The 27903-nt window shown below is 51.2% G+C and overlaps 1 protein-coding gene across 4 annotated transcripts in view; it reads right to left on the bottom strand.

Moving 5' to 3' along the window:
- Nucleotides 1-1773: 1773 nt before the first annotated feature.
- LOC149370127 (adenylate cyclase type 3-like) overlaps nucleotides 1774-27903 on the bottom strand; it is a 420278-nt gene continuing 394148 nt past the window's right edge. For all 4 annotated transcript variants that reach the window (XM_089560173.1, XM_089560159.1, XM_089560152.1 and 1 more), the window contains exons 17-20: nucleotides 25965-26089; nucleotides 15115-15375; nucleotides 9823-10001; nucleotides 1774-8319 (exon numbers count right to left, since the gene is read on the bottom strand). In XM_089560173.1, coding sequence (XP_089416299.1) covers nucleotides 9855-10001; nucleotides 15115-15375; nucleotides 25965-26089 — 533 coding nt within the window. In that variant the 3' untranslated portion in view covers nucleotides 1774-8319; nucleotides 9823-9854. The remainder of the gene's footprint in view (nucleotides 8320-9822; nucleotides 10002-15114; nucleotides 15376-25964; nucleotides 26090-27903) is intronic.

Raw genomic sequence — 27903 nt, 5'->3', positions numbered from 1 at the left:
TTAAAACTAGTTCCAAGTCGACGGCGGCGGTCACTTCCTATTCTGACGGCGCTGGTCCGGCGGCCTGGAAGGAAAATGGCGCCTGCCGGCTGTTGTTGCCAGCAGAACTAGCACCTTTGCGGTACTCCAACAGCGCTCCTGGCAGCAGTGGCAGTAGATGAGCCTTAAGCTCATCTCCATGGACACATCCAAGGCACACGACGCAGTGCCTACGCGCCCAGCGCCGGAAAACATACGCAACTCGATGGCCTGTCGCTGCTACTCGCGCTCAGCTCAGCGAAGAAAACGGCGCGAAGGGCCGTACCGGATGCCGAGATAACTACGTTCTCTGATTGGTTACACCGACCGCAAAACAGCGAGCCACTTCCGGCGCCGGCGCGAGCGCGGCGCAAATATCTGACATGTCCAGATATTTGCCAAGCGTCAGCTCGCGTCTGCGCCTCGCGCATGCGCAGACCGACTCCAGCGTACGCTGGTGCGCGTAGGCGTTGCGCTCGTGCGCCTCGGATGGGCCCATGGAGATGCGCCTTTAATGTCTCCGGAGAGGTTGGGGCCGATTGAACGGGACGTGGAAGAACCCCATAAACCAACCAACCAGATCCATCCACCAAGGCTTGTGTGGGGTGAGCACCTCGACAAATCCATCGTACACGTACTGTGAGGGAGAAGTTTTCAATTATGTGTCTGAGTTTTTTGTACCAATAAGTCGGTGTTCAGAACACACCGCGGACTACGGATGACGCCTGATGAGTCTGAGGATGTCATACGTACCGTATTTGCCAAAAGTAACCGGCTAGCGGTGGTTTGTTTCTTAGCCGCTTAGCAAAGCACTTACGGCAGCCCTTATGCTCTGAATAAGTGTAAAGTAAGGTGAACCCTTGTCCCGACGTTCTGATATCTTTCGGTCTTTAGGGATGCCGTAAAGGCTCCGTTATACTGTTCAAAAGCATAAACCTGCTGCTCGGTTACTTTTGGCAGAGGGGGTACGTCTCTGAAGCCTGCTTTTCGGCAGGTGACCCACCTGCCCACCATGTTGTGGGTAGCCTACCAAGCGTGTACACCTTGCAGGCCTTCACCTGGGTAAAGGTCTTCAAGATAAATGTCTTTAGAGTAAAGACCAGGAAGCGCCTTATGATAAAGACCTTCAGGGGAAGACCTTCAGATAAGTTCCTGCAGTGTAAGGGCCTTTAGGTACAAAGCCTTTAGGCCAAACGCCTTTCTGGTGAATTCCTTGGGGTCTAATGCCTTTAGCACGTAAGGAACTTAAGCGCCTACCATAACTAGTGCTACTACACAATATTCCGCCTTTAGTCATGCAAAACCGTCTGATAATTTCTTCCGCGAATCTGCATCCCGCAAACTTTGTCCACGACTGTATGAGCCGATCGGCCGAAAGTACGCAGAAAGGTTTGTACGCCTCTGACAACGCAGCCTGCGCCTCAAGACGTGAGCTGACGCCAAGCTGCAAGCTAACAACGTGATACCGAACCGCATTTGTTTGATTTCGAGACGTATCTGATGTGTCCAGCGTCCGAACCCTCTGTCCGAGTTCACTACTTCCGTGCCGCGCACCAAATCGCATGGCTATGGGAGCGGGCATCGACGCTCACTCGACGACCTCTTCAACGGTGCTTAGATGTCCAAAGTTCCACGAAGTCTGAGGGGCTGCATGCACGTCGACTTCCATTCACTCTGGCCACACAAACAGACGATGTCAGGCGCTCCCGCACTTCCCGTGCAAGAGTCGAAAGCAGTGAGCGAGACCGGGTCGCATTCGGTTTTGGTCAACAGGGAAGCCGCTAGTGCCGCGTTCTTTTATTTGTCAATTTACACCATTGCAGCGTTCGAACAATATCTCCAAGAACGGTGCGCTGCTACACAGAAAACGAGGGAACGGACCACGCGGGGTTCGGGGACGAGGGGACAAATGGTTCCAGCGACAGAAGGGCGCAAACACGGAGGCCAACGTTGCATAGACAGTCTGTGCAGATGCGCTAGCGCGGACAAGAGACGGTGCCGCCACCACGCGGGCGGTAGGGCAGTCACCCACAAGTCCTCGTAGTCCGCGAGATGACACTTTACACACTCGTCGTCTTTTGGGCTGCTGAGGCCGAAGGCATCCTCGGAAATTGACCCTCTCGCCCTCTCCCAGGCACAGCCGTCGGCAGGGCAGCTCTACCCGCACACACACGCACACACTCACATATACTTTGACGTGCAGCCACCGCGCGGCGCTACCGCATTGAGGCCGAGTCACGCTGAGGAGGACGGGAACAAGAAATGAAAACAAAGAAAAGAAATCACGATGCAGTGAGGCTCCTGGTAGAGCGCTTCGTCCGTCAGGATCGAATGCAATGCCCGTACTGTAAACTTCCTTCCTCTAGCATTCTGACTCATATTTCACATAGCTCATCGTTCCCACTGTAGGCAGCCGCCGCGGTGACTCTGTGGTTATAGTGATTGGCTGCTAGCCCGAAAGACGCGGGTTCGATCCCGGCCGCGGTAGTCTCATTTTGATGGAGGCGAAATGCAAGAGGCCCGTGTACTGTGCGATGTCAGCGCACGTTAAAGAACCCCAGGTGACCGAAATTATCCGAAGCCCTCCACTACGGCGTCCATCACAGCCTGAGTCGCTTTGGCCCGTTAAACCCCATAAAACGATAAACCTCCCATTGTGTGTCTGAAAATGAGAAGAATGGTAGTATATGCAGCAGACGGCCATCATGACAAGCGGTTCAATCCTTAGGGAGAGTAACCCCAAGCGACGGATGTCGTTGCGCATGCAGTCAGTTCGTAAATTTAATCCTTGTGGGACTTTGGCTGACACAGCGAAGTTGACCAAAAAGACGATTTCCCAAACCTCTCTTTCTCATGCAGATTTTTCATTAAATCCCTTTAGGTGTAGGTCCCGTTAGGTTGAGCATGTTGGCGAAATTCAATCTATAGCCTCCTCATTCTATTTTCCTCTGCAACGCTTGGGCCTATAGTCGGATACAACTTAAGTCTGCAGTGAAGCTCCGCCCACATTCAGCCTCCGCGCACAGAATTCCTCCACGACAAAAACATAGTCCGCTGCTTAAACGTTTCTTGCGACCAAAACAAGAAGCTCATCACAAGAAAAAGATTATAAGCTCTAGGATTTTGACATGGGGATTGTTTGATATAGTCAAGCATTAAAAAGCTGATTTCGTTTACAGTTGCGGTTGGCCAGCGGAGTAATACAGGACGCCGCGAACCGCGGCCCAATGTTAGCAACTGCTGTTTTTTTAAGTTGTATCCTACTATAAACCACCAAACTAGATGGTAATCTGTTCACGTCATATATAATGTCCACAGCCTTAAGCCACGGTGTTACAGAAACCTCTGCAAAGTTGCAGACCTAAGCACTCACCTTCAGTGTGAGAGTGGCATGGTTTAACTTCGCATCAGTGACACGGCAAGACATCATTAGCGCGATATGAGCCCATTAAGAAATAAACCACTGGCAATGATAAGGGTGGAAGTTGATGCTAGAAATCGCTTCGGCCTGGCGAGAGCTATTCGCTGCTCACTTGTGTTGTTTTTGCGCTTTAGGAGGCATGCGCATTCGTAACCCTCAAGCTGCAAATGATGTCACAAAGTTGAATGCAGACTGCAACCCTCATTTGGGTGCCTCTAATCTGTGCATCCGAATTGGCGCGCCGCGCGGTGGGCTACATTTTTTTTTCTTGAGCTTCTGGGGTCGCCGCTGCTGCCTCCTCAGTTGCGGACTGCCTGCTGACACATCCTTATCACGAAGACGACAAATGCACTCACCATCACGCATAAGCACGTCTCAGAGTTCACACACAAGCAGTCACATACAAAGTCAACGTTCGGAAAAAAAAAGAAAACAGAAAGACAGGAATACAAGAGCTTGTAGATGAATGTGGCCTCTGTCATCAAACCAGGGGGTTGCGAACCAACACTCTTTGGTAGCCGCGGTAATCGACCAAAGCACTGGACCACTCCTTTCTATGATAAAGCACGTATTTTGCGTTACCTTAATCGTGACACTGCTTGCGCGTAGTGAATCTGGTAGAATTCTTCCTTGTTGAAGCACAGCCCATTCCAGAACGCGGTCGTGAAGGGCCGCATCGCGTTTCTTGTAGGGTCATGGGGGACAACATGGCCGTCGGAGTGCCGCATTATATATTCAAAAGTGGTATGAGCTCAGCGACGATTCGGTGGCTGTTTTAGTGATTGCACGGCCGGCACATTACACATGGTAGATTGGAGCATCGTCTCATCGGAACACACGCTCTCAGTGATCACTGGCAAATCAGCGTTGCAATGTCTGCCTGACCGAAACAAGAAGGGTCACTCGTATGCCGTAGCAAAATGCTGTCACCATGAAACTAAAGGCATTAGCACGTGATAAAAGGAAAACAATGCGCGATAATTTTATTTTTGCACTTGGCTTCCACGGAGGTTACTACATTTGGGCATTCGGAGTCAAGAGCGAGGGAGTCCTCTACCGCGGCTCTGATTTCGGCGGAAAAGCAGGCGGAAAGTATGATTCGTTCTGCACAAATTTTTGCCTACGCGAAAACCGCTCGCTCGCCTGTAGCCAGTCAATGACTTGCACGTGACGTCATGTGCGCCATAATGGCGGGCAGGAGCAGATGGCAATGATCAGATTATTTAAACGTGCACAACGTAAACATTAATTACCCTATAAGGAAGTATAACAAGAGTAAACACCCTACCTTGCATACCTTGCCCTACAAGGGGCAAGGTATGCTGCCCAAGTCCCGGGAATGCTCACTGTAGGCAACGGAGGCATATTCTCATTTTAGGCATAGTAACTTCGGGCAGTTAGCAATGAAAAGAGGCTTTTAAACGCGGCACTTCAAGTCATGAGGTTAATTGGGGCAGTTTGAAACCATGGTTAAAAGCTTGGTAAATGTAGCAACTTTGCACGTAATGTAGAAGGCATCTTCTTTCGTTCCCACCGCAAGAATACTGTATTTGTAGTGACGGAAATCTACCCTAGGGCTTCGGCAACATACCCTGCTCCTAGTAGGGAGTGCGCTTTCTTGTAGTGTAAGTAGTGTTTACAGTGTAGGTTGTTGCTGGCGCTTCTGGCCCGCCAACACCTCGCCACTTAATGGGCGCATCAAGGGTGAGCGCCCAGTGTTTCGGCGGCGGCAGATTTCGCCCGCTATTGACGCCGTACGCCCAAGTGTGAAGGGCACCTCGCACCTCTAAGCAGATGGACAGTTATGGAAGACAGGCCGCAGAGAGTAGGGAAAGGAACCATATTCCACATCAACATGGTCTGTTCCTGCACATCGCATCTTTAAAGATTCAGGCTGCGTCGGACCCTTGAAGTGCTGAAATACTGACGCTAGAGATCAAAGACTCCCGCTACACTGTCTCTGGTAGCTGTAACTAGCACGAAACGAGTACAGGGTGACCAGTGTTGGCGGCCTCTTCCACACATAGCATAGTTCTCCAGGGTAAAGATCGCTATCTGAGCAGACTGAATTCGGAAAACAAAAGCAGTTCTTTACGTGTGCTCTTCGCATGACAGAATTTGTAGTCCGGTATTATTGAGCGAGCCTAACCCGACACTGGCGTCGGGTAGTGCAGTGAACACCAGTGGTGCTTCACTGAGCAGAGGAAGATATTCGAGCGTGGATGCCAGACTTTTGCGTGGTCTGTAGTAAAACATGGTCAGATCTGGATGGCTGCACGTGAGGATTTGGAGGAGTATGAATGAACATATGCGAAAACTGAAATTATCGGTGAAGTACGCTTACCTACGCGTAGACACAGAACTAAGCAGGTAACACCTTGGTAACGGCGCTCTGCAATACGTAGAAAATACGTTAAGCTTTCCTTCTCTTGAAGCATTTCCATTCCGAGCATGTCGTGCGTCAGCATCTCTTTAAGCACTTTGACAGCGCTGTCTACCACAGACGCAGTGTGTACTATCTGAACGACTAGATACGGCGGTGACATAAGCGTCGCTTTTGCCTTCAAGCCTTCTTTGTGGCTTCCCGAACCGGTGCCTAGTTAGGCGCAAACTGGCCTATGCACCTTGCAGGGATTGCGTTGATGGCTTGACCAACGGGGTGGTGTCATAGAACAGTGCAAGCGTCAGCTCGGAGCTCAACAACAACTGCTCGGAGAATATCCCGGTTACAGGTGAGATGCACTGGGAACTTTCGAAGGACACTGTACACGCTCACATAAGAAAAAGCGCGTGATCACAGTTACAGTCAGCAACCGGAATGCAAACTCTCCGCACAGGTGGGAGCGCTGCGGCTGCTTTTCTAACGAGTCCCGAGTCGTTGCAACAAATCCCGATGCCTCGAGGCTACGCTCAATCTGTGAGGAAAGATACGACCTTCGCCATCTTCATGAATGGCGAATGTGCCGGTCATGCGTTGTAAATTTCAGAGCAGCCGCATCATTAACATAACGCCTTGTATGCCTTTATATGTCTCGCAAGGACGTAGCCTCTGTGGGCACGTTTTCTTTGTAGTATGACGGCCTTCTCAAGAGCACTCTTAGGCCGTCGTATGGCGAGCTCTAATAGCTCAGCGCACGAGTCGTCGAAGCTTAGGGGCTGGACTTATCACCTAGGCCACCGAACTAAGCTTGAATACCCTGTACCGAGGGCTAAATTCTTTTTAATACAGCTATTTCTCTTTCTCTTTACGACAGCAGAGCATATGCGCCGATGAATTGTGTCGGTTCCTTGCACACAGTAGCACTCATGAGCGGCCAAGTAAGTCGTGTTACAGGGCACTCTTGAAAACTGATAGACGGATGATCCTCAAGGCAGTCCTATGTGTTCCTAAAATCTTATGTGCAGGGCCTTTCTTTTTTGCTCTATACGGCTTTTATATCAGCCATGTCGGCTGTGGGTAAAGAGCTTAGCTGAAACGAGAAATGTCTCGCAACCCAGTGCTCAGCACGTGGTCATAGTTTAAAGTTGAGTATCTTGACTACGGTGCGTGCCTGATAAGCTAGAACGGGCCAGCAGTTTTCAGTCTTGGAGGTTACACCTGCGGCATCATCTAGAAATGTCATCGCAGTTTGTTAGAGGCAGAGAGATCAAAGGACTAGACCATTCCGCGTGCACTGAACAATGCGATCGATAAATCATTGCGCCAGAACTGCAGCCGAATGAAGGACTACCGAATCTCGCCGTGATGATCGGCGCCCACTATGTGCACAGAACCCCGTGGCTACCCGAACATAAACATTCTTTTGAACACCTCAGGCTGCAGCAGAGTGCATTCAAGCTTCTTGTACCAACTCCGCGGCAAAAGTGTCAATCGTGCATCGCTATGTTGTTTCGTAATCAGTTGTGCACAGCTGTTGCTCATATTACGGGAGCTGACTTTGGACGAGAGGTCGGTGGTAATGAGATTTCGTAGTCATTCGCAGCTACATTTGGTGATGGTGGGCAGGAAAGTATAGGCGAGATAAAGCTTCCCTTATCTCAAAAACGATGCCAAGGTACGGTGAATTACAACCGGCCAGGCGATAGTATGCGACATTGAGGTGATAATTGTACACAAGAAGACGGCAGCGCCAACAGTCAACTCCAGCAAGCGCCCAAAGACACTGTGAACCAAACAAGCACTAAGCAAATCCTTCCAAAGGCTAGAACAACGAAGCCACTCTTCCCACACCACTCGAATAAAGAGACCAACCATGTAAGCTTCCACCTCGCTACCACAAAAAGGGTGGATCGTCTTCGTCGGCTTCCTGAAAACCCGCGCTCTCGCTGTACAAATACGTGGGTCGCCGAGAACTGAAGGAGGAGTCTTTACACTTCCTTCCCACTTGCGATCACACTGCGGTCGGGCTGGGCAGGGTCCGGGTGTTGGACACTGCGCCGCAGGGGCCACCGTCCATGACTAGTTCGAGCAGGTGAGAGAAGGTCGGCACGTGGGCCCCGCATCCGGCCGATCATCACATCGGTCGCCCTGCAACAACGAACACTCGCGTCCATCACTCGGACGACCGGCGGGCCCAGGCGACCGGTGGGCCCAGCCGACGCGAGGGGGTCGGCGGCGAAGGATGCGGCGTCGGCTGAAGGCAGAGGGTTGCGGCCCTCCCGAGGAAGGGAACGGGTGCAACGGGTGTCGACGTCGGTGCTAGGAGGCGGCACCGGGCAGGCCGGCTTCGAGGGCGTGGCTGACACCGCCGCCGCCGTAGGACAAGGCCCGAGGCCGGCTTAGGCCTAGCTGGGAGGACCCCGAGGGCCGGGACGCGCAGTCGAAGCCGGGCGTGGGGCTGGGGGTGGTAGCACCATGACGATGATGGGGATCACAAACCCTGCATCGAAGAAAAATAGATGTATCTTTGCTGCACTCACTCACTCACTCACTCACTCACTCACTCACTCACTCACCACTCACTCACTCACTCACTCACTCACTCACTCACTCACTCACTCACTCACTCACTCACTCACTCACTCACTCACTCACAAGATCTCAAACACAAAAAAAAAAAAAAATCTGTTTTTGCGTTCATGACTGCGTACGGTCGTTCTTGTATTTTTTTCCTTTCGTACCTTTTATTGCGTAAGCAATATTACGACAGGTTTCAGCCCTTCGCGTCGGGGCGGCGCGAGGCACATTTGACCTTGAAGGGCGGCGCGAGGCGCGGCGCACTACAGCTGTAGCCGCGCCTCTGCCGAGTGGAGGCGCTGCCGTCGCCGCGCTCTCGCCAGCTGTGTAGTGTGGATTAAAGCCCCTCAATAAACTAGTGTGGATAGGAGGCTGGAGAACGGGGGGGGGGGGGGGGTATAAAATGCGTTCGCTCGCTTGCCGGCTCCGTCGTTATGCCGCCTGATAAGCAGAAAGAGCGGCTACGTCGGCTTGACGAAACCAGGAAACGACAACGGGTTCGGAGACAGATGTAACGCGAACAACGCCTGCGGCACGCTCAAGACGCTGCTAGACGGGCGCACCGCGCCTCTATCGAAACCGAATCCTCTACAACCGGTGATGATCCCGAATGGAACGCTATGGATGCTTACGCAACCTACCAGGTTTAACCAAAGCTAAACCCCAGCATTTTTTTCCACGCATTTCTGCTTATTGCGTAATTGTTGCATGATTTTGCCTTTGGTCTTTCGTTCTTCTTTTTCGTCTTTGTTTAACAAGTTTCCCTCCTGCCCTGCTGCTGCCATTGTAAACGGAACTTGGGGCCAGTCAAGCTGCCTTCTTTGCAGCTATTCCCCCTTGTTTCCACCACAACCTTGTTCCTCTTGTTTGTGGAAATAAATCAAATCAAATTAAATCAAATGACAACAGTAGTGCAAAACCCATGAGATAGATGGCACTGCCTGTGTCTTAGGAGGGATGTTTCCAGAGAGGAAACATCTGTGGATGCTTGGATTTGGTCTTCTCCATGTTTGCTGAGCGCACCTATGTAAACACTTGAAGCTTCCGTAGCCAGCGCCGCTCTTAAGTCGAAGACTGATGCAGTGATGACGGAGAACTTTTTTTCCCTGCACCATTAGAGAAAGCAGGCCTCAACCAAACCTCAGGTTTATTTTTGAACCTTGACGGAAAACGGTGCCCCCTGCCGAGGCCAGCCGGCGGCGGGTCAGTGCAGGCTCTACTTAAAGAGGTCCGCTCGTTAACGTTAGGGCCGTTAACGTTCTTTTCTCGGCCACCATTAACGAAACTTCCTGTTTGCTTTACAGTGACCACGGTAAAGACCGTCAGGGCTAACGACTTGCCCGCGAGGATGCCGCTTTTATGCTCAGGCCGTACAGGTGAGCTCGCTGCAGAGCTAATGCGGCAAGCGTCGAGCGAGGGGGCCCACCTGTGGGCGTGTCGTGTGCCGGGCAGCGCCTCTCAGCTCGGGCTGGCGGCCGCCACGGCCGTGGGGCCCGCGCCATTGGGAAGGTGTTGCTGCGGGGGAGACTCCGCCGTGGCCGTGGTAGACGTTGTATCCGCCACGTTGCCCGTCGTAGCCGTGGCGGCGGGTGTCGCCGTTGGATCCTGCACAGCAGTGGTGGTCACACACCAAACGACTCCACGCTGATCGCAATCATCAGCCTAGCTAGATCTACTGCGGGACAAATACCCCTCGAATTAACGCTGTCCTGTGCTAGCTGCGGCCCCCCGATCCCCGCCAACTTCATAACGGCATCCGCCCAACCGACTTTCTGCCGCCTTCCACTACGCTTGCCTTTTCTCTGAATCTAGTCCGTCACCCTTAACCCTTAATCGTCCGTTACCCTTAATCGGTTATCTTGCCTTCGCGATACATGCGCTGCCCATGACCGTGCGCCATGACCATGACCATGAAATCTAACGTTCGACGAAAACTCGTCTGGTCGGGAAGAAGATTCATGAAGTCAATAGAAGGAACGCCGACCAAAAGGTTGTTTAATATGAAGACGAAGACGTTTCGGCTTCCATACGGAAGCCTTCATCACTGGGCGGAAAGCCCAAAAAACACATCGCTTAAGTGCGCTGCAGTAATCGCCCCAGGCATCTTGCGTACGTAGGCGGGAGATTGCCTGCGTTGTGGTTAAGGGTTTTTTCTGTTGATTGAATTATTAGGGATTCCAGATATCGACGTGACAGCCAATTCTTCTCTCTCGCGGTGACTGAAGCTTCTTCCCAGGCTATTTTGTGCGTCGCGGCTTCCACGTGCTCCGCAAGTGCATTAGAAGCAATCCTCTAGTTCCTGACGTCGTTCTTGTGGTCCCTTGAGGGACCACAAGAACGACGTCAGGAGGGACCACAAGAACGACGTCAGGAGGGACCACAAGAACGACGTCAGGAACAAGAGGATTGCTTCTAATGCACTTGCGGAACACGTGGAAGCCGCGACGCACAAAATAGCCTGGGAAGAAGCTTCAGTCATCGCAAGAGAGAAGAATTGACTGTCACGTCGATATCTGGAATCCCTAATAATTCAATCAACAGAAAAAACCCTTAACCACAACGCAGGCAATCTCCCGCCTACGTACGCAAGATGCCTGGGGCGATTACTGCAGCGCACTTAAGCGATGTGCTTTTTGGGCTTTCCGCCCAGTGATCAAGGCTTCCCTATGGAAGCCGAAACGTCTTCGTCTTCATATTAAACAACAACCTTTTGCTCGGCGTTCCTTCTATTGACTTCATGGACCATGACCATGCGCTGCCATGCGCTGCCATGACCATGCGCTGCCTTTTGTTGATTATAACTGGAATATAATTAACTTACGTTTGTTCCCTGACCTACACGGTTCTCTTCTGTGTCCTAACGTTACACCAATCAATTTTCCTTTCCATAGCTTCCTGCGCTGTCCTCAACTTATATTTCAAGCTCTTTCATTATCCTCCAATGTTTCCGCCTCCTAAGTGAGTGCTCGCAAGACAAAAGTGTCGTGTAAGTTCTTCTTGAGGAACACTGGTACGGTACTATTCATGACCTGAGTACCTACTAAATGCAATCTACCTCATTATTATTCTCCTAGTTATGTCAATCTCATTTTCCGGGTCGACGATTACTACCTGCCCCAAGTCGATTTATTGCCTGACAATTTCCAATGCCTCGCTTTCTACCTCAAGCTGTTGTGGCCTTCCTAGACTATTGAACAATAACTAATTAAGACTAATTCGTACTCATTTTCAAACCCATGCCATGTTCTGTTTCGCCTGTCTATGTCCTCGATTATGCTTTGCAGTTCGTCCACTGAATTACTTAGCAAGGCAATACCTTTCATCGTCACTATTATCATCAGCCTGACTACGCCCACTGCAGGGCAAAGGCCTCTCCCATTTTCCTCCATTTAACACTGTCCTTTGCCAGCCACGGTCACCACATTCGCGCAAACTTCTCCGCCCACCTAACTTTCTGCCGCACCCTGGTATGCCTGCCTTCACTTGGAATCCACTCCGTTACCCTTAAGGCCGTCAGCAAATATGAGTTTACTATGGTATTCTCTATTAGCTCTTATCCCCAACCCTTTCCAGTTAAGATCTCTGAATACCTCTTGTAAGCACGCGGTGGATATCGTGTCTCCTTGCCTGACGCCTGTCCTGATTGGGATTTTATCACTTCCCCGTGGAGAAGCATGGTGTTTGTTTGTGCAGTCAGTATATTTCCTGCACCTTTACATACGCCTTTTCTACTCCCTGTCTAAGCAATGCCTGCATGACTATTGATGTTTCGACTGAGTGAAATGATTTCTCGTAATCTGTGAAGGCTACATACAAAGGTTGGTTATATTCTGCGCATTTCTCTGTCCAAGGAATGGTGGAGTGCACAAGGCCCATTGTCGAGCAGCCTTTAAGAAAGCCAGCTTGGTCCTTTGGTTGACTAAAATTTATGGTCGCTCTAATTCTATTACAGATTACCTTCGTAAATACCTTCTAGGCAAAGGACAGAAAGCTGATCGGTCACTAGTTTTTGAAAGCTTTCGCGTCGACCTTTTTGGTTGACTTGTATAATATTAGCCTTTTTCCAATATGCCGGGCTCGAACTTTCACCTATGCGCACTGTTTGAGTGGTCTGTTGTAAATGCGGTCGGACCTGTATGGCTGCACGTGAGAATATTGAGAAGTATAAAAGTACATATGCGAAAACTGAAATTCTGAGTAAGTACGCTTACGTACGCGCACACCCACGATTAAGCAGGCAGCACCTGGGTGTCGGCACTCTAAAAAAACAAAGAAATCAGCTTAGCTTTCCTTGAAGCATTTCCTTTGCCTACATGTTGGGCGTTCGCATTTCTTTAAGCACAGAGACACCGCTGTGTACCACCTACGTGCTATGTGCAGTATGAATTTCTGTAGATAGGGCGGTGGCATTAGGGCCGTTTTTGCCATAGTGCCTTCTTTGTGCTTCCCGAACCAGCACGGCGTTTGGAGCAGATTAATCTATAAGTATGGCTGATGCCGTCTAGGAGCGAAACAACTACTGCTTGGCTAATGTTCCAGCTACACGTCAGGTAGAGCGGGAGCTTTCGAAGAATCTCTGCTTCATTGCTGTTACCTGATCCTAACCAGCTGCTTTCCCTTTTGCATTGTTTGTAAGGCTTTCTTTACTACCTCTTTCGTTACAAGCGGGATGCCCAACTCGGTCGCATCACTGCCTCCATCGTTAGGGTCCTCATTATTTCTGCTACCGCGCAGATCTGTGTAGAATTCCTCGGCTACCTTTACTATCTAATCCATATCGGTAATGACATTGCCCTCCATGGCCGTTTTTCTTTTGGTCGTTTTCAGGCTACCCCCGTTCTTTAAAGCATGCTTGATTCCCTCTGTATAATACTTCATTATGACGGTTACCCTGCTCTTATCGACTAGCCCTGACAGTTCTAGTTTTATTTTATTCATGGGGTTCCAGGCTTTCATTCTTTGGCGTTTCTTAATGAGATCTTCCGTCTGCTTAGGGAGTTTGCCAATATCATATCTCGCTACTGTAAGTCCTACTGGTAGCGCGCACTCCTAATCATATTTGTGCGATTATTATTCATCGCTTGAACGCCAAGGTTTCAATCCCCGGTTAAAGAGGAATGAGTGTTCTGCAGTGAGATCCACAATTTATGTAGTTTCCCTCTTACAGCTAACTCGTTGACGTGCTTCTTCCCACCAGTTTCCTCCGTTCCTTGTTCATTTCTAGGCTAATTCAGGACCTTACCATCCTATGAACACTACATCTCACCTAGCCCAGCAATTGCACATCTTGTACTATGCTATAGATGCGCGCACAATAAGAAGTTTATTTCCTTTTTAGTCCCACCGTTCGAGCTCTTCCACTTGCACGTCCGGTTCTTTTGTTTGCGGAGTACGGTACTCATTATCCGTAAACTATTTCGTTCTGCGAACTTCACTAATAACTCTTCCTGCTATTCCTAGATGTACGCAATAGTCTCCCACTGCCTGGTCTCCTGCCTGCTTCTGATCTACCGTGGCATCGCATTCGTCCATCAATACAATGCACTGCCTTTTTACTCATTGCCGATCCCACGTCTTCAAAGAACGTTTCAACTATTTCATCGTCATGACTAGATGCAGGCACATAGGCATGTGCAGTATTTGATTTGGACCTCTTATTAACCTTCATTACGATACCTGGTACCGTGTGCGTTACCGTGTCACCAGAACTCCGTGGGTAGCGTTCTGGCGATTACGGCAAACTTTGAACAACGAATATAAAGAACTACTAAGTCTACCTAAAGAAATTTTGCCCAATTAACGAAATATACGCCTTCCACAAATGTGATTAATATGCATGTGCTTGGTCAATTAGATGGAAAGGTACTGAGTCGCTGATATGCGTTGTTTGTCATATTATGTCTTTTTTTAGAGCTTCGGTTCTAAATAACTATCCACTTGAGTCAAACACCGCTTGGCACATACCGAGATTAACATGTCATTTATATGCTCAAAAAGCAGCCCTTTTTTTTTCGGTGCGGTAGTTTAAAAAAAAAAAAACTTGTGAAAGGCACGCAAGTCAAACAATTGTATTCTTTTACATTCTGCGTTTTTTGCTCACTGCATTCGTGCATTCGGCATCAACAACGCGCACTGTTGAAAAGTAAATACATTCACCTTTCTAACGAGCTAAAACCTCTTTTTCGACTATGGCGATCTCGCGAACATTGAGGAAAACGACCTGTGACCGCGACAACAGACCCCAGCCTTAACTTCGGGCTCTGTTCCTGCATTTTAAGTGCGAGCAGTCTGTTGCATTGAATGCAGTTTCAGTGAAGGCTCTTCAAGCCAGCCCCAAGCACTAACACTCCAGGCAAGGGGTTAAGGTAAAACAATCAAACAAGGTGAACTAAATTTATAAGACGAAAACGTTTATGTATGAAAGGAGGCTACTGCGTTCTGGTGCGGCCGGGATTCTAACCCGCAACCTCGTGAAATGGAAATAGCCCGCGTGCATGGTAGTGAACTTTAAATTATAAGGGTAAGCGATCGGGCTAGTGGGTAGTCAACATGAGGATCCATAGCGCACAACATATTGTGCTCTATGGATCCTCATGAACATTAAATAATCCTGTATTGTAGAAGTTATTCCGCAGCTCTCCACTGTGGCGATTTTTTCTCTCTCTCTCCCTTCTTCGCCCTTTCCCTCACGCCAGAATATGAAAGCAGGGGACTGCACCTGCGGCGGCGTGGGCTCCGCGGAGCCCGTGACGTCATCGTCCTGCTGCGCGAGCGGGTTGGTGTGCACGTGGGTGGCCGTCGGCGCGGGTGGTGGCGGCTGCTGATTCTGCTGCTGTGGCTGCTGCTGTGGCGGTGCGGGCGCCTTCTTGCCCAGCAGGTAGAAGGTCATGAGCATGCCCTTGCCCTTGACGGACACCAGGCCGCGCTGCTCGAGGGCGAAGCCGAACGTCTCCAGGATGTCGGCGGTCTCCTTCACCACCTGCGGGGTGGAGGTCGCCACTCGTTAACAACGCCGCTCCTGACGCTAGACGCGAGTGTTCGCTGACCAGTGTATGCGTCGACATGTGCATCCACTTGGAGACTGCATGTGCATACATCAGTGAATCTCCTCCCATCTACACACTCAGCCTATGTTTTTCTTTTGCAGCTACCGCTGGTCATGGCCCGTTTCCCGATATACAGGGTGTTTCACCTAAGATTTAACACAATTTTTTTGAAATATAGGCGTTCTGAGTTAGAAGAGCGCTATTTTTGCGCATAGCATTGTCAGCGGTGCAGTACATCGAAATACAGCAAGACACGCTGTCTATCAGGCTGGTTAACTAATACTGAATGTTTAACTTTCTAACTTTTACTGTTATGCTCCTTAACTATTGAGATACGTGTAGCGCACCGTAAGTAATATACGTAGCAGCTTTTAGAATTTCGAAAACGCGGTTACACTCGGCGCTGTGGACCAACAAATTTCGGCTACATGCACCCATCTTCCTCCCTTCCCCTACGGCGCGGTTCAGGTGTCCACCGAAATATGCCAGACAGATACATTTCCTTTCCTCAAAAACCAGTTTACCGATTTACTGCATCGCGCCAAAATAGATGCGCTTTCGAAAAGCTTGCAGGCAAAGCAGCCTTTACAGAGCGTGTAACTCGTTGAAATAGCCAAAATTTGTTGGGCCACAGCGCCGAGAATAAACGCGCTTTCGAAATTCTAAAAACTGATATGGATATTACTTACGGTGGGCTACATGCCTCTCAGTAGTTAAGCAGCTTAATTGACAGTATTGGTTAAAAAGTTAACTCTTCAGTATTAGTTAACCACCCTGCTAGTTAGCACATCTTAGCTGTACTCTGATGTACTACGCCGCTGACAATGCTATGTCGAAAAAAGCGCTCTTGTAACTCAAAGAGCCTATCTTTTTAGAAATTGTGCAAAGTATTTGGTGAAACACCCCGTATATCGTCGTCGTCGTCACGACGTCCGCACAGAATAGTGCAAGGAGGAGAGTGGAGAGGAGATAGACGCGCTGAAAGTGGCGAGGGATGAAGGAGCGTCATCATGGCCGGACTGGACGAGAGCGCACGCCGCCGCCGCGTTTAGCATAATGTGGCGCAAGAGGAGCAACAATGATAGCGTTGAGCAGCGCTCGGCCACAGTCAGTAGCATGGCTGAACCATTTACACCCACTGAAGAGGTGTAACTGCGCCGTGCAATGCGTTGTGCAAATGCCCGTGCTGGGCATCAGGCGCAATGGAAACCTCAGAGCGTATCACCATTTAACCTCATGTCGGGCAGCCAGCCTGCGCTGATATTCGCAGCACCATTTTGATGAGAGTCTGGGCGAGCGAATGTCAGCGCTAGGCGGCCATAGACGCACTCCATCGGCAGCGTCGGCCTGGTTGCGACTGTGAGAAGGATGAATAGGAAAAGTGCACGGGCCTGCCAACTGGCTCCTGCCGAGCCACCACCGCTGCCACGTGCAGATAGAAGAGAGTTCAAAGATGAGAGGACAGTGTGAAAGAGAGCAAAGACGCGCGTCGCAACAACCGCGTCCGCCGGAACTCGAGACCGTACGTATATAGACTGCACATAGAGACTGCAAAGCTCGTAGACGTGCGCCGTATGGCTGATTTATTTATTGCTTCATTCGCCGCGGGAGGAGCAGAGAACGAAACCGCGTGGAACCTTGCCCGGAAAAGCGCTGCGGGACAAGACCCTGCACCCGCAGCGGTCGCTCAATGGTTAAGGCCCGGCCCGGCAATGGATCGAACCCAGGAACTCCGGTTCAGTGGCCAGCGCCCCGCGGCGGCCGCGTTTCGATGGAGGCGAAACGCAAAGGCACCCCTGTGCTGTGCGATTTCAACGCACGTTAAAGACCCCAGGTGGTCTAAATTATCCCGGAGACCTCCACTACGGCACCTCTTTCTCCCTCTTTCTTCTTTCACTCCCACCTTCCTCCCTTCCCTTACGGCGCGGTTCAGGTGTCCATCGAAATATGTGAGACAGATACTGCGCCATTTTCTTTCCTCAAAAACCAATTTTACGCGACAGTTGTTGCTAGTGGCTATTTATTGGTAATAAAAAAAATGCCGCCACCGTCTGAAAGACGTTGAAGTAACGAGCCGTCTGAAAGACGTTGAAGTAACGAGCGTTAGCTGTTCGGTAGCGCCTATCGTATATGTGATCTTTTATGCGAAGCATAATAAAATAGCCCAACCCAGCTCCTCGAGCGCGGCGGTGTCGTTACCATTGACCTTTCGTGACCTCCATGTCATACCACGTGATGCGTGACGTCACAGCAGATGAAAAACGGGGGCCCAACTCGCGCCGTCGCACGAGGCGTCGTGACCAAGGATGACCACGTGGTGCGTGACGTCACAGCAGATGAGAAACGGGGGCCCAGCTCGCGCCGTCAAGCGAGGCGTCGCGACCAAGGAGGACCATGTGATGCGTGACGTAACGACATAGGAGAAACGGGGCCTCAGCTCGCGCCGTCGCGCCAGGCGTCGCGACCAATGTGTTTCCTGCTTCTGCCGCTAGGTGCGCTGTAGTGAACACGTGATGCTGGAGCGGCGGTATACAAGGAGGTGCGCCTGCCTCTGCTAGGCGTACACGGGACAGAGATGCCTCCTGGAGACAGGGCTGCTCGTTGGAATGAGAAGCAAAAGTTGCGACGTGCTACAGAGACTGATGAAGAGCGTGAAGAACGTCTAGCCAAGCGGCGTGCTCGATATGCAACTCGGCGACAATATGCTTCGCATCTGACTAGGCTTAACCCAAGCTAAGCCTCAGCCATTTTTTTTCTACATGATTAGGCTACTTTCCCATACCTTACGGCGAGCGGGCGCCTACCGCCTTGAGGGCGGATATTTTTGACCAGTTTGGGCCGAAAAGTTTTTCGAGGACTATTTTTCCTTATCTCAAGGCGGTAGGTGCCCGGTCGCCATGAGGTATGAGATTGGAGCGGCCGAGTAATGACGACATGGCTGCCATGTTAAGCCTGACTACAAGTAAATATTAACCTAATTAGAAAATATTTATGTCTAACATGTCCTATTGATCAAGCCCGTTGCGAATATCCAGATCATGACGCTATCGGATAGTTAATCATAAGGAATTAAATATAGGCATAACCATAATTAAATATTAACTTCACTTAATTTTTGTGCCTAACCTGTTCTACTCAAATAGAGGATTCCAGATATCTAATTCGTTTTATAATGCCTCATTAATTACTCAGTTAAAAGCGATTAAACATAATCATGTGACTAGTAAATCATGACGTCGCAAAATCAGTGACGTCACCAAACAATCACCAATTGGGTTGCTATATCGATTTACTATGGGGGCCGCCATCTTGAATTCCTCGGACTTAGAAAATTTCACGCCGAAGGGAGGTGGTGGTGGTGGTGGTGAAAAACTTTGATTCAAAGAGAGCTTGAGGGTTAAATAACCCTGCTGCATGGTCGGTATCCTTACTCCGGGACAGCGCACGACGAGGCCCCGTCTCGCGCCCGCTTGACCAGAGCCCTTTGGGACTCTAGCGTGGAGCGGTTGAGGAGGGCAGTCTCCCATGCCTCTCGGGTGGGGGTGGGGGAAGGGGGAAGGTGAGAATTCTGAGTACATGCCCACACGATGTGAAAGATATCGCAGATCTCTTCACAGTGCGGGCAGCGCCCATCTGTGTTCGGATCGAAGTGTTTTGCTATGGCAGGACAGAGAAGGGTTCCTGTCTGCAGGCGCCGCAGAGTTCGCTCCTCCGCCTTACTCAGCCCCTTGGCAGGTGCCGGGTAGAGACGGTGGCTGTCGCAATAATGAATTAGGATTTCGCGGAACCGCAGAAGCGGTTTATGAGCTTCTGAGCCAGGAGAGCTAGAATGAGGAGCCCGGTGTGTGAGCGCTCGGGCGGCCGCATCAGCGGCCTCATTGCCTCGTAGACCCTGGTGGCCAGGAGCCCAGATCACTTTTGTGCGAGTTGGATCGGCGAGAGCGCGTCTTAGAATTTGCGAGGCAAGAGGTGATATTTCGCCTGCAAGATAATGTTCACAGGCCCGGCGAGAGTCTGTGATAACCGTTTTCGATTTTGGATCGGCGGCAGCGAGAGCTATTGCGACTTCCTCCGCTCGTGTTGAATTTGGGGCCCGAAAAGATAGCCCATCGACATTCATTCCCCAGTGGACTACAGCAGCCGTGAAGAATCCCGCGGGCGACGGCCCTGTGATGTCCACGTAGTAGACGCCCTCTTTATATCCATATTGCCTCTCAAGCGTGCGAACCCGCGCTTGTCGTCTGCCTTCATGTGAAGCCATGTCCATGTTACGCGGGAGCGGAGCGACCCAGAGCATGTGGCGTCACAGCACCGGGATGTTCTCCGTCCCCTCTGGTATGTATGTGTGTTGGATGTGTAAGCGGTTTAGCAGGCGGCGCCCAGGAACCGTCTGCGATAGCCGTGTATATTGGTTCACGAGGTGGGCCTCCCGCAACTCCTGATAGGAGTTTACCACTCCCAACGCCTTCAGTTTGGCGTTGGAGGTAGCCACCGGGAGGTCCAGTGCTCGCTTTGTTGCCTTCCTGATGATGGCGTCAATGCGCTCGTCTTGTTGTTTGGTGGTGCGTAGGTACGGCACGGCGTAGAGGATCCGGCTGGTCACGAAGGCATAGGCGAGCCGTAGTGCGTCCCTACCCCGCAGACCACCCCGCTTGTTGGAAACACGGTGGATCATGCGCCCTACCTGTTCACCTATGCTCTTGAGTTTCGCTATAGTAGAGTCTGGCCTAAGTTTGTTATTGATGAACAGACCCAGGATCCGGAGCTCTGCCACTTCTCTGATGGGACCGCCCGACAGAGATGTGTAGAGACGTGTTGTCCTTGTGTTTTGTCCTGACGTGTAGAAGCTCTGATTTGGCGGGAGCACATTGGAGACCACAGTCGGCAGCATATGCTTCGACTATGGAGGCGGCCTGCTGAAGGCGGTCCTCCATCTCCCCAAGGCTCCCCTCGGTGGTCCAGATTGTAATGTCGTCTGCGTAGAGTGCGTGTTTTATGCCCTCCACCTGAGCCAGTCAGCCGGGCAGGTGCATCATGGCGATGCTGAAAAGGAGCGGTGATAACACCGCCCCCTGCGGTGTACCTCGTGTACCCATAGAGTACGGGCCGTATTCCTCATCCTCGATCCGGAGGAGTGCCTGACGCGCAGAGATGAAGTCTCTGACATAGGCGAAGACCTTCGCCCCGCAGTTAGTAGTGTTCAAATTAGAGAGTATGGTGCCGTGTTTAACATTGTCAAACGCCCCCTTAAGATCGAGGGCGAGAATGGCCTTGTCGTTTTGTTGCATGGTTGTGGGTTGTATTATGTCCCTGTGTATTTGGAGTAGGACATCCTGTGCAGACATGTGCGGGCGGAACCCGAACATAGTGTCTGCAAAGAGGCCCTTACCCTCCATGTATGGAGAGAGGCGATCCCGAACCATCGTATCCATGAGCTTTCCCACACACGAGGTTAATGAGATGGGTCTCAAGTTGTCCGTAGTCACGGCTTTGCCTGCTTTGGGGATAAACGTTACAAGCGATGTTTTCCATTCGAGTGGGAGCGGACACCCATCCCAGATCTGATTTATGTATTGTCGCAAATGGAGGTATGCAGAGTCGGAGAGGTTCGCCAACAGTTTCACTGTTATGCGATCCCGACCCGGTGCCCCACCTCGGCACATTTTAGCCAGGGCCGCCTTAAGGTCATGCAACTCAAAAGGGGCGTCTAAATCCTGATTTGGCTAGGTGGTGGCAGACCCCATGAAATCGAGAAACGTGGTGAATAAGAGCTAACGGTCTTAAAAAAAGAACAGACGTTGCTAACCGCGGCATCAGCCATCGAAACAGAAGCATCTGAGCTGCTGCTAGCGGGAATAAAAAGACAGGGAGAGGACAGGGAGAAGAAAAGAAAGGGGGGAGCGGTAGAAGAAAGGATAGGGGTAGGGCGGCCATATACACTATGTACGAATACAAGGTATTAAAAAAATTGGGGGGGGGGGGGGGCTTAGTTTGGTTAAGCCTGGTAGGTTGCGAAAGCAAAAGCGCAGCGCCTCCAACTGAAGGAACGCAGTGCGCCGCGTCTACAGGTCACGCTTGGCTACCGGCCGCCGCTGCGCGGCGACTGAAAGCGTCTTGAAACGCAGTGCGCCGCGTCTACAGGTTACGCGTGGCTACCGGCCGCCGCTGCGTGGACTCAAAGCGTCTTCGGTAATTTTTTTTATATTTTGTTTTTGATGTTGTTGCGACTGAGAGAAAAAATTGCTGAGGCTCAGCTTGGCTAAGCCTGGGGAATGCGAAGCATATTAGTGGCTAGGCTTGGTAATACATGGCTTTCCTTGGTTGAATACTTGGTCATTTTAATACAACCACTAGAAGCCTTCGTCGTGGGGGAAGACAACGGCATGGCTACAGCGGAACGCCGACTAACCCCGAGACGCGCGTTGGGTGAGCGCCTGGATTGCCACGGAAGCCGCGTCTGCCTGCCCGGTGGAGCGAGCGTTTCACCTACACCGAGTGTGAACGCGCGTTCGAAATGCGCGGGAATGCGCGGGTGTGACAGCTAGGGGTCCCACGGCGACGGCGCGAGGTGGAGGCCGGCTCTCTCATCCGATGTCACGTGGTGTGACGTCACGGTGTCACGTGGCGTGACGGCTAGGGGTCCCACGGCGACGGCGCGAGGTGGAGGCCGGCTCTCTCATCCGATGTCACGTGGTGTGACGTCACGGTGTCACGTGGCGTGACGGCTAGGGGTCCCACGGCGACGGCGCGAGGTGGAGGCCGGCTCTCTCATCCGATGTCACGTGGTGTGACGTCACGGTGTCACGTGGGGGTCCCACGGGGACGGCGTGAGTGGTAGCTCTAGCAATATGCTTCGCATAAAAAAATTGGCGGGGGCTTAGCTTTGGTTAAGCCTGGTAGGTTGCGAAAGCAAAAGCGCAGCGCCTCCAACTGAAGGAACGCAGTGCGCCGTGTCTACAGGTCACGCGTGGACCGGCCGCCTCTGCGTGACGACTCAAAGCGTCTTCGGTAATTTTTAAGCATGAAATGCTTTTAGCTCCCGTTGTCGGCAGTGTGGTGACGTCACGCCGAGACCGAGAGCCATCATCCGGGCTCTGAAACGAGAACTCCGGGCACCGTACGAGACTTAACGAGATTTAACGAGACTCTCTAAGCCCTCCTACGCGACCGGCATGCAAGCGCCGGTTGGTCTCCAAACGAGTCACAAAAATTAACTGCTGCCAGTGCCTTCTCAATGTTTATCAAGATATCTGTCCAGCTGTGCGTTTGATAATGCACGGAATTTTAATTTCCGATTTCTAATAACGCGTGCAAAAAGCACATAAATGCCACGATACACTTCGTTGTCATACGTGATCTCTTGGGGGCTTCGCGCATCGAAGCAAAGCCGCGCAGGCGCACAGGGGCCCGGGCGAGAAGCGCTGCGTTCAAAGGGCAAGGCATCGCGCCGAACTGGTGGTGGCGTTCCTCCCTTCCTTTACGGTGCGGTTCGAGTGTCCACCGAGATGACAGAGAATTACTGCGCCATTTCCTTTCCTCAAAGAAACCTTGCGTTCAAATGGCAAGGCATCGCGCTGAACGGGTGGTGGCGTTCCTCCTTTCCTGTACGGTGCGGTTCGGGTGTCCACCGAGATGACATTAGGCCCGTAAACATTTCATGCTTACTCTACTCTCGGTTACGGGAGAGGCAGATTTTTTATATTTTGTTTTTGATGTTGTTGCGACTGAGAGAAAAAATCTCTGCCTCTCCCGTATACGAGAGTAGAGTAAGCATGAAATGTTTACGGGCCTAATGTCATCTCGGTGGACACCCGAACCGCACCGTACAGGAAGGGAGGAACGCCACCACCCGTTCAGCGCGATGCTTTGCTATTTGAACGCAAGGTTTTTTTGAGGAAAGGAAATGGCGCAGTAATTTTCTGCCATCTCGGTGGACACCCGAACCGCACCGTAAAGGAAGGGAGGAACGCCACCACCCGTTCGGCGCGATGCCTTGCCCTTTGAACGCAGCGCTTCTCCCCCGGATCACGTATGACAACGAAGTGTAACGTGGCATTTATGTGCTTTTTGCACGCGTTATTAGAAATCGGAAATTATAATTCCGCGCATTATCAAACCCACAGCTCCACTGATATCTTGATAAACATTGAGAAGGCACTGGCAGCAGTTATTTTTTGTCTCATTTGGAGACCAACCGGCGCTTGCATGCCGGTCGCGTAGGAGGGCTTAGAGAGTCTCGTTAAATCTCGTTAAGTCTCGTACGGTGCCTGGATGTTCTCGTTTCAGAGCCCGGATGACTGGAATTCACGGATGAGTGGATTTCAGTGCCCGGATGAGTGTTATTCAGTGCCGGGATGATGGCTCTCGGTCTCGGCGTGACGTCACCACACTGCCGACAACGGGAGCTAAAAGCATTTCATGCTTAAAAAAGTTGGCGGGGGCTCAGCTTTGGTTAAGCCTGGTAGGTTGCGAAAGCAAAAGCGCAGCGCCTCCAACTGAAGGAACGCAGTGCGCCGCGTCTACAGGTCACGCGTGGCTACCGGCCTCCGCTGCGCGACTGAAAGCGGCTTCGGTAATTTCTTTATATTTTGTTTTATTGCGAAAGCAATACTGCTCGCAGTTTGAGCCCTTCAGCGTCGTACCGGCGGTGTAACCACGTTTGACCTGTAGCATTACCTCCGCAGTGACGTCACGCCAGACGGAGAGAGACAGAACCCCAACTCGTCTCGTCGCAGTCGTCCCGGCGTAACCACGCTGTGCGTTTCAGCCAGGCCATGTCGTCCGACATGCGCAAGGCAGGGCTGCAACGATTCGCTAAAGCTAGGAAACGACGGCTGGTTGAAGAAACGGATGAAGTTGATTTCGCAATTTCCGGGCTTAACCAAGCTGAGCCTCTGCCAATTTTTGATGTTGCGACTGAGAGAAAGAAAACAATCTACAGCTGGTATGACGTCACAGCGGCAGTAGCGCCACTGGTGCGCGGCGCGGCGTAACTGCAGCCTGGCTATTAGAAGGAGCTAGTTGGTCGCTCATATTCACTCCGCTAAAGGTCAAACGTAACTGCGGCCGGGTCACGCGAAGGCTTGAAAGTGCGAGTAGTATTGCTTTCGCAATAATAGAAATAAATGTGGGGTGCAGCGTCACGCAAGGTTGTCGAGCGATTACGCGACAGCGTATACTACAGCTGTTTCGGTCGAAAAGCCATCGGCGTCGTAGCTAGTTGGGAGGACCGCGCGTCGGGAAATATCGTATTATGCCAACCATCTGCCGCAGAATGTTCCAGATGGTGCCACACGATTCAGCGTTTCGTGCAGCGTAAACTTACTAGTTAATTTAGAGCCTAGCTCACAGCAGAGAATCGACCCGGCGACCTATAATCGGGAGCTGCGTATCACGAGCGCTTCGGGTGTCCACCAAGACAAGCGTGACTGTTACTGCGTCATTTTCTTTCCTCAAAAAAAAAAAGAAATTGTCCAACGGGCAAGGCGTCGCGCCGAGCGGCCGATGGCGTTCCGTGGACTCACTGGCAGCGCTGCAAGACGCTGTCGCGTTCCACTCTTCAAGGCGAAGCTTACGCGTACTCCAAATTTTTCAATGCAGCTTCAGTCTGCTGGATTTCGGCTTGTCAAGTTTAAAATTGTAGTTTTGTTTGTTCTGGCTGCCACCCACTGATGAACTACTCTAGAAGGTTTACGCGCCTTAGGGATACAAATGGGCGTCTGCGCATATCGTACTGTCTTGCGATTGCAATAAATAATAATTTTGTGCATGTTCTGCCATAACTGAATTGACTAAGCCGGTTGTTTATAGTAGCTTGTAGGCAAAGGGCAAAAAAGTGCTCGGGTCTTAAGTGCGGTATTGCTAGACGAGGTAGCTGACACGATAAGAAGGCTCCAGACTCGATCAATGTAAGCCTTCACAGGTTGTCATTCATTGCGAACGGGTAGTATACACCGCATGCCTAAATTGCCAGGAACTGGCAAACGAAGATCACATATTATGGGGATGTGAGGTCAAGCCTCCACCTCGTATGCTCCTGCCAGCTCCCATGAAAGAAAGCTGGAATCAACTGCTGCTGAAACAGGAGAAGAAACACGAAGCTCTTGTTAACTGGGCCTTGGAGGTCACCCCTGTATGGGGTCACACTGAGGTAAAGTCGCCCACAATCAACAAATTCTTGGCAATAAAGTTGTTTTCTAAGAGCGTTAGCTCTTAGAAAACAACTCTGCAATGGTCAAATTGACCAAAAATTGGCAGAGGCTAAGCTTGGTTAAGCCCGGAAATTGCGAAAGCAACTCCATCTGTTTCTTCAGCCCGCCGTCGTTTCCTAGCTTGAGTGAATCGTTGCAGCCTTGCCTTGTGCATGTCGGACGACATGGCCTGGCTGAAACGCACTGCGTGGTTACGCCGGGACGACTGCGACGAGCCGAGTCGGAGCCCGATGTATATCTGTGTCTGGCGTGACTTCCCATTACATGGCCTTCCGAGGTTCCATACGGTCTAGGATTCCACTCGTACTCGCCTGGATGTTTCCGGCCTTTCCGGTGCTCTCCATGCGGCTGGCAACGTTGACCGTGTTGCCCCAGATGTCGAAGTGCGGCTTGCGGGCACCGATCACTCCCGATGTGATGGGTCCGTGGTTTATGCCTGCGAGACACACCAAGGAAACGATTGTGTGGGAACGCAGCAAGAGTAACAGTGAGGACAACAAAAATGCAACTTAGCAAGATTACTGGTCCGTCCGGTCATTTTCGCTGAATGCACCACACGGACAAGCCGCCGCGGTGGCTCAGTGGTTACAACGCTCGGCTACTGACCCGAAAGACACGGGTTCGATCCCGGCCGTGGCGATCGAATTTCGATGCAGGCGAAATTCTAGAGGCCCGTGTACTGTGCGATGTCAGTGCACGTTAAAAAACCCCAGGTGGCCGAAATTTCCGGAGCCCTCCACTACGACGTCTCTCATAGCCTCAGTCGCTTTGGAACGTTAAACCCCATAAACCAAGCAAACCACACGGACAGCGCTTTATGCTATGATGTGACAGTATGAGTGCCTGTAAAGAAAAAAAAAGTTTTAGGTCCAATTTGAGTGGAGGCAAAATTCTGGAGGCCCGTGTACTGTGCGATGTCAGTGCGCGCTAAAGAACCCTATGTGGTCGAAATTTTTGGGGCCCTTCACTGCGGCGTATCTCACAGCCTGAGTCGCTTTGGGACGTTAAACCCCATAAACCATAAACCTGCAATATCGCATCGAAGTCGGACGAGAGGGAAGTTGCTCACCCCTCGGGGAGGTCGGTGTCTCGTCGCTAGACGCACCCCTGCGCCTAAAGGAATGACGCTTTGGGGACGCGTCCGCAACTCCCCGTTCGAGAGGGGTGGAATTAATTTTCCCGCGTGTGAACCCCACTTTACGAACAACGTGCGCAGGACAGCGAAGTACTTAGTTACTTGAGCAAAATTTTTCAATAATAATTTCAGCATTGGGACGGGTTTTTCACTGTCAGTCTGCGCAGCTCTGTTTGGGAGTCCTGTTTCGGTTTAATTTCTCTCTGCAGTCTTTCTTTTCCCGTTACCAAAAGTTATTAGCTTTAACAGTACGCTTGGCCCGTCATTGATAATGTGCTTGCCTCACGGCACTAAATGAAACTTCAATCTTAGAAATTTTTATACGCACGATTTAAAGTTCAATTTATTCTGTAAGCATTACGTAGGCCCTTTTGCCGTTACGCGCATAGTGGACGGAAAGCTGCGCCGAGTCACAAGTGACACCAAGCTCTTCAGCTGCCGTGAGGTCAGTACAGTAGCCGAAGCTGATGGACAAATGAGCAAAATGCGCTTTTTTCACTCCCACGGCTTTAGCTACCGTTCTTTCTTTCCTGCGGGAGAAAGGGGATTGGGAGCTCCGCCTTGCGGGAGGGACCCCACACATAGCGATCATTTAACGTCTCCATCATCATGGAGTTTATCACCTTGTAAAGCATTCTTTTCTGTTAGACAGCAGTGCCTGTAAGCAGAGCTATCTGTTCAGCGAAAAGGCACCAAACATTTATTGGAGACTTCTTGTAGAGCAAGAAGCTCTACTCTCCGCATGGAAAGCTCAAGGTCAAAACCGCTTGACAATGACGTTCAATTAGGAGGTGGGGCGGAGGTGTGGCTGTGACGTCAGATCACGTGCCTCGCTCGCCGCCGCCGCGCCGCAGCTGCGCTCGCTCCTCGCCGCTACCTCCCTCGCTTTGTGTAACACCTGTGCCACCGCACGCCGAATCACGTGCTCAGAGTTGAGAGGGACAAAATAAAAAGTGGTTCTCTGGCAAAGCATCGCTAGACGACATCATGGTTGAACAGCGTACCCTCGCGGAAAAAGATCTACAATCAAAGCCAAGCAGAGTCGCATCGTCCGGCTGGTACAGCTCGGAGACAAGCTCTATTACAGCGAAAACGTGTGGCGTACGGTACAGGGA

The sequence above is a fragment of the Amblyomma mixtum genome, chromosome 1, assembly GCF_055824585.1.
Source record: "Amblyomma mixtum isolate Tamu chromosome 1, ASM5582458v1, whole genome shotgun sequence".
Classification (NCBI taxonomy): Eukaryota; Metazoa; Arthropoda; class Arachnida; order Ixodida; family Ixodidae; genus Amblyomma; species Amblyomma mixtum.
The sequence above is the reverse complement of the archived record's forward strand: the minus strand, read 5'-3'. Positions and strand labels throughout refer to the sequence as shown.